Here is a 12,513-nt window from a genome sequence, read left to right as displayed (position 1 = left end):
ACACTATCCCAAGAACTGGAAGTGCAGACCATAATCTCTGTTGCTGTATGCCATAGGATCACAGGTGCCAAGACACTGTTCTGCAGTGGCGGATTTTTTTCAGCCCAGTATACCGGTCCTCCACAGTCCTGATATTATGACCAACACATGACGAGCCACACGGCCTTGCCGCAGTGGATGCACCGGTTCCCATCAGGTAACCGAAGTTAAGCGTTGTCGGGAGTGGCCGGCACTTGGATGGGTGACCATCCGGACCGCCATGTGCTGTTGCCATTTTTCGGGGAGCACCCAGCCTCGTGATGCCAATTGAGGAGTTACTCGACCGAATAGTAGCGGCTCCGGTCAAAGAAAACCATCATAACGACCGAGAGAGGATGACACGGCGGTCGGATGGTCCCAATTGGTCACTTGTGGCCTGAAGACAGAGCGCATACGACGAGCCACAACTGCAAGGAATACGGGAGACACTCATCTTACACAAACCGAGGTAATCCTTTACGGAACCTAGAAGGATCCCAGTCTTAGATGGTGGTCGAAAACGACACTTTACATCATACACTCCTGGAAATTGAAATAAGAACACCGTGAATTCATTGTCCCAGGAAGGGGAAACTTTATTGACACATTCCTGGGGTCAGATACATCACATGATCACACTGACAGAACCACAGGCACATAGACACAGGCAACAGAGCATGCACAATGTCGGCACTAGTACAGTGTATATCCACCTTTCGCAGCAATGCAGGCTGCTATTCTCCCATGGAGACGATCGTAGAGATGCTGGATGTAGTCCTGTGGAACGGCTTGCCATGCCATTTCTACCTGGCGCCTCAGTTGGACCAGCGTTCGTGCTGGACGTGCAGACCGCGTGAAACGACGCTTCATCCAGTCCCAAACATGCTCAATGGGGGACAGATCCGGAGATCTTGCTGGCCAGGGTAGTTGACTTACACCTTCTAGAGCACGTTGGGTGGCACGGGATACATGCGGACGTGCATTGTCCTGTTGGAACAGCAAGTTCCCTTGCCGGTCTAGGAATGGTAGAACGATGGGTTCGATGACGGTTTGGATGTACCGTGCACTATTCAGTGTCCCCTCGACGATCACCAGTGGTGTACGGCCAGTGTAGGAGATCGCTCCCCACACCATGATGCCGGGTGTTGGCCCTGTGTGCCTCGGTCGTATGCAGTCCTGATTGTGGCGCTCACCTGCACGGCGCCAAACACGCATACGACCATCATTGGCCCCAAGGCAGAAGCGACTCTCATCGCTGAAGACGACACGTCTCCATTCGTCCCTCCATTCACGCCTGTCGCGACACCACTGGAGGCGGGCTGCACGATGTTGGGGCGTGAGCGGAAGACGGCCTAACGGTGTGCGGGACCGTAGCCCAGCTTCATGGAGACGGTTGCGAATGGTCCTCGCCGATACCCCAGGAGCAATAGTGTCCCTAATTTGCTGGGAAGTGGCGGTGCGGTCCCCTACGGCACTGCGTAGGATCCTACGGTCTTGGCGTGCATCCGTGCGTCGCTGCGGTCCGGTCCCAGGTCGACGGGCACGTGCACCTTCCGCCGACCACTGGCGACAACATCGATGTACTGTGGAGACCTCACGCCCCACGTGTTGAGCAATTCGGCGCTACGTCCACCCGGCCTCCCGCATGCCCACTATACACCGTCGCTCAAAGTCCGTCAACTGCACATACGGTTCGCGTCCACGCTGTCGCGGCATGCTACCAGTGTTAAAGACTGCGATGGAGCTCCGTATGCCACGGCAAACTGGCTGACACTGACGGCGGCGGTGGACAAATGCTGCGCAGCTAGCGCCATTCGACGGCCAACACCGTGGTTCCTGGTGTGTCCGCTGTGCCGTGCGTGTGATCATTGCTTGTACAGCCCTCTCGCAGTGTCCGGAGCAAGTATGGTGGGTCTGACACACCGGTGTCAATGTGTTCTTTTTTCCCTTTCCAGGAGTGTATTTGCGCAAAACACGACCAACCTTGTTTGGCATAAGGCAAAACGTCTTTAGACTTCGATGCCACCTTGATACTGGCCATTAAAATTGCTACACCACGAAGATGGCGTGCTACAGACGCGAAATTTAACAGACAGGAAGATGCTGTGATATGCAAATGATTAGCTTTTCAGAACGTTCACACAAGGTTGGCGCCGGTGGCGACACCTACAACGTGCTGACATGAGGAAAGTTTCCAAACGATTTCTCATACACAAACACACAAACAACAGTTGACCGGCGTTGCCTGGTGAAACGTTGTTGTGATGCCTCGTGTTAAGGAGGAGAAATGCGTACCATACGTTTCCGACTTTGATAAATGTCGGATTGTAGCCTATCGCGATTGCGGTTTATCGTATCGCAACATTCTGCTCGCGTTACTGTTAGCAGAATGCGGGATCGGTGGGTTCAGGAGGGTAATACGGAACGCCGTGCTGGGTCCCAAGGGCTTCGTATCACTAGCAGTCGAGATGACAGGCATCTTATCCGCATGGCTGTAACGGATCGTGCAGCAACGTCTCGATCCCTGAGTCAATAGATGGGGACGTTTGAAAGACAACAAACATCTGCACGAACAGTTCGACGACGTTTGCAGCAGCATGGACTATCAGCTCGGAGACCATGGCTGCGGTTACTCTTGACGCTGCATCAGAAACTGGAGCGCCTCCGATGGTGTACTCAACGACGAACCTGGGTGCACGAATGGCAAAACGTCATTTTTTCGGATGAATCCAGGGTCTGTTTACAGCATCATGATGGTCGCATCCTTGTTTGGCGACATCTCGGTGAACGCACATTGGAAGTGTGTATTCGTCATCGCCATACCGGCGTATCACCTGGCGTGATGGTATGGAGTGCCATTGGTTACGCGTCTCGGTCACCTCATGTTTGCATTGACGCCACTTTGAACAGTGGACGTCACATTTCAGATGTGTTACGACCTGTGGCTCTACCCTTCATTTGATCCCTGCGAAACCCTACATCTCAGCAGGATAATGCACGACCGCATGTTGCAGGTCCTATACTGGCCTTTCTGCATACAGAAAATATTCGACTGTTGCTCTGGGCAGCACATGCTCCAGATTTCTCACCAATTGGAAACGTCTGGTCAATGGTGGCCGAGCAATTGGCTCGTCACAATACGCCAGTCACTACTCTTGATGATCTGTGGAATCGTGTTGAATCTGCATGGGCAGCTGCACCTGCACACGCCATCCAAGATCTGTTTGACTCAATGCCCAGGCGTATCAAGGCCGTTATTACGGCCAGAGGTGGTTGTTCTGGGTACTGATTTCTCAGTAGCTATGCACCCAACTTCCAACTTGCGTGAAAATGTAATCACATGTCAGTTCTAGTATAATATATTTGTCGAATGAATACCCGTTTATCATCTGCATTTCTTTTTTTGTGTAGAAATTTTAATGGCCAGTAATGTATTATCACGACTCATCCGGTGCACAGTTAATCGATATCGACGCCAAACAACAGAAGTATTATCTACATACGTGAAAAAAATACACGCCGGTTTCAAAGCTGCCGTCTCCAAGGCACAATAATCGAAGCCTCCCATTAACAAATTGGCAATAACAGATGGCAACGGGCTTCCTATCACATCTCAATCTCGATTATCGTAAGACTGTCACTGGGTACTTTTTATTCACTGACCAGTACTATGAGCAGACAGATGGAGTTACAATGGGAAGCCCATTGTCACGTACTATTGCCAATTTTCTTATGGAAGACTTCAAGGACTGTGCCTTGGTTTCGGCAGCTTGAAACCTGTGTGTTTTCAGGTATGTAGATGCTACTTTTGTTGTTTGGCATCAGGGCAATGAAAATTTGAACGACTTTTCAGAACACCTGAATTCAGTTCACCTGAATATTTTTTTTAATGGATGACCTCAGCAGTTTGGTCCCACAGTACTTAACACAAATTTCCAAAATTTACTACTACGTTGCTAATATGATCACTAACTCAAGATTATTTTGCAAGAATTGGGTAGAAAGTTGACTCATAGACATTAACCTCTTAGCGCCAGGCGTCACGAATTCGCATCATACCAGTGCCACTGTAATAAGTGTAACTGGAGCTGTTCTCGAGCGCCAGTGCCTAGAGCGACATTATTTTTGATGTTTTTCTTCCATGAAGAAATGTATTTAGGCATTAAAGGGTTAATATCTTGATGTTCAGCTGAGCAAACCACACCTGGTTAGTTAGCAGTGAGAGCATATTTATAATTGTACATTTATGTATCGAATATGGAAAGAATGCCTAAATGTTGAAAAAGTGTGGGAAATGTCAGTGATACCACACACTAAACCAAGTAGCACAGCATAATAGCTGCGCGGGATTAGCCGAGCGGTCTAGGGCGATGCAGTCATGGACTGTGCAGCTGGTCCCGGCGGAGGTTGGAGTCCTCCCTCGGGCATGGGTGTGTGTGTTTGTCCTTAGGATAATTTAAGTTAAGTAGTGTGTAAGTTTAGGGACTGATGACCTTAGCAGTTAAGTCTCTTAAGATTTCACACACATTTGAACATTTCCACTTAAACCGGAGTGGGGGGAAAAGCGTTTGTCTAAAAGCCCCCGTACGAGTCCTGATTTCCCTCATATTATCTTCGTGGTCCTTACACGAAGTGTACAGTGCGCTGGCAGCAGTAGAATCGGTCTGCAATCAGCCTCAAATGCCGGTTCTTTAAATTTCCGCAGTAGTGCCTTGCGAAATGAGCGTCGTCTTCCCTCCAGAGATTTCCATTTCAGTTCGCGAAGCACCTCCGTAATAACATTTTTGATCAGCATAATACTTTTGTTAAACATTAAAACCAAAAGATGCAAATAGATGCATCCTGGCTGCTATGTAATATATAAGACTATGATAATTGCTGGCCGGGGTGGCCGAGCGGTTCTTGGCTCTACAGTCTGGAACCACACGACCGCTACGGTCGCAGGTTCGAATCCTGCCTCGGGCATGGATGTGTGTGATGTCCTTAGGTTAGTTAGGTTTAAGTAGTTCTACGTTCTAGGGGACTGATGACCTCAGATGTTAAGTCCCATAGTGCTCAGAGCAATTTGAACTGTGATACGTAGAATACATACAGTGCTTTTCTAAAACTCGTCGAGAAACTCACAAACTACATAGGTATCATAGTATAAAAATATGTTACGGATCTCTTAATCTCTGTCTCAAGCCTTAAAAACTGCAGATCACTTGATCGTTTCCTGTAGGTGTATCTGCCTACCTGCGAGTGACATTGTGTGCCTTTCTTCTCCTCTGGCTTTACACCTATCTTACTGCAGCACTGGTTATTATGTGTTGTATCAGCATGTCAGATGGAGGTGTTACCTTATTATCTCCCAACAATAGTACATAGATGCAAACAGGTGTGCTGGTTGCCTAACCCCTGACATCTGACACATGATGCTCAGTGCCCGACGTCTGACAGGCCTGTGAGAAACCGACACACACACACACACACACACACACACACAGACACAGAATTGCGCAATTGAGCTAGGAGTTTACAATTTGACTGCAAATGCAGGCTAATTTGGAAGGATCGAATGGAAGATCATGCCATCAGAAGCACTGCCATCTTTGATGTTTAGAGTGTAAGAGGAGGCATCTGTGGTAATGGAAAGTATTAACATGTATTCCTCCACTGTGCTAAACATCCCTGCAGCTATCAGGGAGGAAGAAGAGACGAACCAACAAATGCTTTGGTTTGTCATTATCAATGGAGAACAATGACTACCTTGTTGGTGATATTGGTATTATAAATCACACATGCCTCAATAAATAATTTTTTGATTTTTGATTTATTTCCTTCATTTTTCTGCTTCCTCACTTACAGGCTTCAGGTAAATATTTAATGTACGTCATCTGTGCTCCTTTTGAAGAATGGGAGAAATAATTTTGTAGACTTTATCAATACGACGTCCAAATTGCCAACAGTGATTGCTACTTGGTTCTAGTGTACCTTTTGAGCCTCTCTGTATATGGTTAACTCCAAATCATGCAATACATAAACTGATGTCCATACAGGATCTGGCAAGTGAACTTGTCTCCAGCAGGTGCGGCACAGCAGTTGTTGATAAGTGAGAGATCCAACTGTTCTCTGGTTGCATGAACAGGTCCCAACAGGTACAATGTCGTGTCGTTGGTTCTCAGTTTCTCTCAACCTTGGCTGATACCAAGAAGAGCCTTGCGGGCCTGAACTGTCTCTCATGTCGCACCAGCAGGTCACAGCAGCCATGGTATTGCTGTGTTGAGTCGTCATTTCTCCATTGCAGCTGCACGTGATGCAGCAGTGTGCACTGTGATTCCAGTTCTCGACAGTTGCAGAACAATGGATATCAAGAGTCACAGTTGTGGGAGCAAGGGTTGTGGGAGGGGAAGGACTATATGCGTGCATATAAAACCACCATGTTTCCTAGTAGTTAATGTGGCGTTGTTGTCCATTAGAACGTTTTATTCAAGTGGCTGTGGTTCGCAGCGTGTCAGTGTTGACATCTCTCCTGTCATTGGGTTATGGCAGGTGGAGTTTGAAATAGAGGAAGTGGTATGTCATAGAAATGGTGCGACTCACGCAAATATAATGGTATCACTTGTGTGATAGTTTATTGAACGTTGGGAGCCAATTAACCAATGAGTTCAGACCAAACAATGCCAATGTCAACATGAATGTCTTCCCCAGCTTTGAGCATTTTACCGCATCAGTGGCACTGCACTTAAATTATTGAATTGTATGACAATTATTGTACATTATTAAAAAACAAAATGTTGCGAACATCCAAGTGCAATGTGAGGCGATATGTTTTGCTGCTGTTCAGATACATCCATTAATTGATGATGTGAAGAATGTGTTCAGCACTACTGTGCCTGGTATTATTCAACATCGCCAGTGTGTTGGCTATAAGATGGGTGATTTCACAGCAGCCCATTTAGGGTGCATAAAAGAAAATTATTTGACAAATATTACCACAAAGTATGTGGTTTTGATGGAGGAGAAAAAAATCAGCTTGTAATGAAAAATGTCTACATATGTACAGAAAAATGTAATAAATTAGTATCGTCTTTTAGCAAGGTGCCCCTAAACCAACTCTTGATGGTAGTTAGTCGTTTGGAGCGCTAAGGGTCCAAGTTGTCACTTGGATCCCTGCACCACCAAAATAAAGGAGCAAATTGTTTTGTTGTTGTTAGATAATGAGCATTAGTGTCACATGTTTTTAGTCAATTTTATGTGTATTATCCAAACTTAACAGTTTTTTTTAAAGTGAATTTTGGCGTTTGCAGTAAAACTATAATTTCTCATTGTTTTGAACCAATTCATTGTTTTTTAAACTGAAAGAGAATTGTTTAAAACATCAAAAGTTAAAAGTTCATTGCAATATGAGTGACCAGCGTGAAGATTCGTCTGAGTCAGGTTAGCAACCTTCCTAGATATTTCTTTATTTGCTGATTAAAAAAACTCTTCGTTTAGTCTAGTCTGAATTTCTTATATGCTGCTTTATTTGGAGACGGACATGATAATGATGCTGATCCCAATTTTGTTTCCAGAAGTGATGATGAAACTACAAGTGAAAGCGATGAACGTGGTAGCCTGATATTGAGAGTTTAATTTTATTTTTTAGGCCTTTGATATGAAAAATCCATAACGAAAACGTACTTTACTTTACCAGCATATTTTTGTTTATTCATAGCCCTACTCTAACCTAATGTAACTCCTTGCCTAACTTAACCCAGGCTTCTTACTCTAAACGTAACTCCCTTTTCTATCCTTCAATTTTCCTTTTTAGCTGGAATATCAGAAGCTGAAGTGGTTGGGGGAATTATCGAGGATTTACCAGATAGTGCAATACCACCACCGACGCAACCTGGAAGAAAACGAGCTCGGAGAGTGGGACTCTGGAAGCGAGAACAAATCAAGAATTTACGAAACTCCGGCAAGGCTTATCGTGACCATAAATCGAAATATCATGCATCGAAGTAGGTCCTTGAGTATAACCACAAGTGTCGTTGAAAGTGCAATGAAAATATTCCACAAGAGCAAAGCCAAGCCATATTTGAAGCATATTGGAACTTAGCTGATTGGGAACTGCAAACGGCCTACATACACAGTGCTGTAGAACTGAATTCTATCAAAAGGCGAAAAGAATTAGCTGTTGTTAGAAAAGACATGTCAGTTACATACAACCTTAATGGCTACAGAGTTCGCAGAGATTTTTTTTTGAGAACCCTTGATGTATCAAACAAAAGTGTGAGAAATATTATTCCAAAAAGGAAAGAAAACCCATCATGTGTGGCTCTGTGAGACAAAAGACGTCAAACGGAACCTGCAAACAAAATTTCAGCAGAAAGAGTGGCAGTTACTGAAGAACACATTAGAAGCTTCCCTAAGTACTCAAGTCACTACAGCAGAGCAAAAGCTGTCAACAAAAAGTTCCTTAATCCAGAATTAAACATAACAATTATGTACAAGCTGTACAAAGAGTCATAAGAGGAAAGAGGAATCGTGCCGTAAAAATAAAGCTTCTATCGAAAAACTTTCAACACAAAGTTTAATATGGGTTTTAATAGGCCTCAGACAAATACCTGTGTCACTTGCGACAAGTTCCAAATAAAAATTTTGCATGGCACAGAAGAAGAAAAAAAGTTGGCGATGAAACAAAAAGAATCACACTCGACAAAGGCTGAAGCTATAAAAGAATTAAAAGAAAAAAGCACCAAAAACAAGGCAAAAGATACAGCATCACCCTTTTTTGACCTTCAAAGAATAATGCCAACGCCTGCAGTTAAAAACTCCAAAGCGTATTATATGCGACAGCTGTGGACATGTAACATAAATGTCCATAATCTCAAAGATGGTACCAGAAACATGTATATGTGGCATGAGGGACAAGCCAGCAGGGGGTGTCAGGAAATAATGAGTTGCCTTCTAAAATACATCAAGACCCTCCGTAGCTACATCAAATATATTGAGGCCAGAACAAGAGCCAATTGATGTCAAAATTTTGGTTGTACGTGATAAGAAACACAGCCACTGAGACAGTCAGTCACCCAGCACTACTTTGTACCTGGCCACTCGTAAAATGAATGTGACTGAGACTTTGGGCACATAGAGATCAAAAAGAAAAAAAAAACGACAACAGAGACATGAACGTTCCGGACGACTGGGCGAACCTAGTAGCATCAGCAATTCGGAAGTTTATTGTAACTAAAATGAGAGATTAAGACTTTGTTGATATTGATGCCCTGAACAATGCTTTCACCCAAAAGGTAAAAGGCATCAGAAAAATGCAAATTCTTAAGTTTAAGAAGAGTACGCCACGCATCGTACACTACAAGTATTCGGCAGGATACCTAGAGCCATGCAGTCAACTTAGTCTGAAACAAAACACAACTGGAAAACTACCTGCAAAGCTCACAACTCTACAACCAACAACAACAAAGCCTAAACTAAAACCACAAAAAGTTGTTGTTGTTGTGGTCTTCAGTCCAGAGACTGGTTTGATGCAGCTCTCCATGCTACTCTATCCTGTGCAAGGTTTTTCATCTGCCAGTACCTACTGCAACCTACATCCTTTTGAATCTGTTTAGTGTATTCCTCTCTTGGTCTCCCTCTACGATTTTTACCCTCCACGCTGCCCTCCAATACTAAATTGGTGATCCCTTGATGCATCAGAATACGCCCTACCAACCGATCCTTTCTTCTAGTCAAGTTGTGTCACAAACTCCTCTTCTCCCCAATTCTGTTCAATACCTCCTCGTTAGTTATGTGATCTACCCATCTAATCTTCAGCATTCTTCTGTAGCACCACATTTCGAAAGCTTCTATTCTCTTCTTATCTAAACTATTCATCGTCCACGTTTCACTTCCATACATGGCTACACTCCATACAAATACTTTCGAAAACGACTTCCTGACACTTAAATGTGTACTCGATGTTAACAAATTTCTCTTCTTCAGAAATGCTTTCCTTGCCATTGCCAGTCTACATTTTATATCCTCTCTACTTCGACCATCATCAGTTATTTTACTCCCCAAATAGCAAAACTCATTTACTACTTTAAGCGTCTCATTTCCTAATCTAATTCCCCTAGCATCACCCGATTTAATTCGACTACATTCCATTATTCTCGTTTGGGTTTTGTTGATGTTCGTCTTATATCCTCCTTTCAAGACACGGTCCATTCCGTTACAAAAAGTGAAAGACCTGATTGAGCTGCTCCAGTTTGTACCACCCATCCATCATCCCTTTTATTTGGAGCTAAAAAATGTAGCCACTCGGCTTCAAGCCCAAGCAGCAAGTCAGCGTGATAAAGAGCCAGAACTAAGTGACGGGGATGAAGAAGATGAAGCTCTGGACAATGTTTATGAAACTGATGAGGATGAATGAAAATGAAAATTTGTATTTTGTTCCACCTTTTAGATTGTGTATTTTTTGATTGATCTTTATTTTTTTGTAATACAGATTTTTAGTACTTAAAAATAAATATAAGTGCTTTTCTACTTTCAAAATAGTTTCATTATTGACCAACATTCAGAAAGCAAGGGGTCCAAGTGCAGCTGTACAAGAGAGGCAAGTGCAGCGTGCAAAACATGGTGAACTTCCAACATATAAAAATATGTTTATGTATAATCAAAATAATGTTTTAATATACTTTTATGATGAACTATGCCCTTGAGATGTATGATAATGTAAACAAAACTACTTAACTCCAAACATGACCTACTGGAATTTTTTTGAACTTTAACTTCAATTATCTCGAAATAATGCTTTTTTTCTTGGACCCTTTGGCTTCTATGCGCCACATGCGCAATTCATAACTCTACCCACCAACATTATGAAGTATATATAAATGTAATTCGCGCAATTGGGATTCGCAGCACGACTCCTCAAATGCCAGCGTTAAAAAAACATCTGTTACAAAATTTCGTCTGGCGATTAAACCCGGCAGGAAAAGGATGTTAAAGAATGGCAGCCTGGCAATACTGTAACCACACATATGGTAACTACCTCTGTGAGTACATATTAATCGTGCTGTACAGTTGGTGCAAGGGATACAGTTTTGGGTTAGAATGCAGGAGGTCGAAGGTTCGATCCTAGGTTGGGGTGCATTCTTTTATTTGCTAATTTCATACTGACATTTCATACTGTAATACACACTGTTTCTTAGCTCGCATATGTCCTAAATTTACAATATTTTGTAACGTGGAACATAACAAATACATGGCTAGACAAATAAGAAACAGATGGTTGAAACAGATGATCTGCCATCGGACAGAATAACTACAACAATAGTATCAATTTCGAGATGCTAAAGATGATAGCACAGTACAATAACACAACGTCTACTTGTCATTTATACTACACGTAATATGAATGCTCAGATGTCGCACATTAGGAACCAGTGACAATAATAATATCCATATTAATGACCGCATGACCTTCACAACAGAATACGTTGTCTTCAGCACAACAGATGCTCAAAGCGACCTCCCTGCACATTCAAACATTGCGCAGCCCTCCAGATCATACAGCTAAGCTTTGTCCACACTAAAAAGAGTGGATGAAAATATGGTACCAATTCTCCCACATTCGTCAGTGGAGTGGAGTGCACGTGCTCCTTGAGGTGTCCCCACAGGAAGAAATCCAGGAGATTTAGGCCAGGTGAACGCGGTGCCATACAACTGGACCTCAATGTCCGAGCCATTTGCCTGGAAATGTTCTATCCAAATACTGTCACACATTAATTCCAGAGTGTGGAGGTGCACCATCATGTTGGAACCATATCCTCCGCCGAACATGTAGTGGAACATCTTCCAGCATATCAGGTAGATAGTTTGAGAGGAATGCATGATATCTTCGTGCAGTCAACTGGTGAGGCAACATGTAGGGGCCCAAATACCTGTCGCCAAATATTTCGGTCCAGACATTAACTGCAAAGCGAATGTGATGCTCGTGCAGCACATTGACAACTGTGCATTGTGAGACATGCAGCTGCCTTGCTACACTACGTGTACTTCACTGAGGTTCTTGGTGTATGACCTCCAGAATAGCTTCCTCCGTAGCTGGAGTACGGCGGGTCCGTGGACGACCTCTGTCAAGTGATGGTGGAAGGAGAGAACTTGACTCCTAAATTCGTAGCTCCAGATGACGAAACACATTGGGTGGTGTCGATGAGTATATCTTGCAGCATATTCACGAGTGGCAACAACCCAGTTATCAGATGCACCAAGTACCAGAAGCATATCCACATATTCATCGTTTGTGTATGCCATACGTCTGCCACACTGGCTTGGAGGTTTACAATGAGATAATTCGATATGTGTACGCATGTAAATTGAAGTCTGTCATGGGCGCGTTACTCCGCTCACAACTAATCCCTGTCTGATGGACAGCACATACAGCATAAATACACTGTCAGTCCCGCGCACTGTTGCCTCTAATGCACATTACCCCTCAGATAGATATTGTTCTGCATGATTCATCCTGAA

At 43.9% G+C, this 12,513-nt stretch overlaps 1 protein-coding gene across 1 annotated transcript in view; it reads left to right on the top strand.

Moving 5' to 3' along the window:
• LOC124722729 (dual specificity protein phosphatase 10) overlaps positions 1–10,411 on the top strand; it is a 228,982-nt gene extending 218,571 nt beyond the window's left edge. The window contains exon 6 of the mRNA XM_047247870.1: positions 10,311–10,411. Coding sequence (XP_047103826.1) covers positions 10,311–10,411 — 101 coding nt within the window. The remainder of the gene's footprint in view (positions 1–10,310) is intronic.
• The last annotated feature ends 2,102 nt before the right edge of the window (positions 10,412–12,513 follow it).

This window comes from Schistocerca piceifrons, chromosome X (assembly GCF_021461385.2).
Source record: "Schistocerca piceifrons isolate TAMUIC-IGC-003096 chromosome X, iqSchPice1.1, whole genome shotgun sequence".
Classification (NCBI taxonomy): domain Eukaryota; kingdom Metazoa; phylum Arthropoda; class Insecta; order Orthoptera; family Acrididae; genus Schistocerca; species Schistocerca piceifrons.
This window is presented reverse-complemented; position numbering and strand designations above follow the sequence as displayed.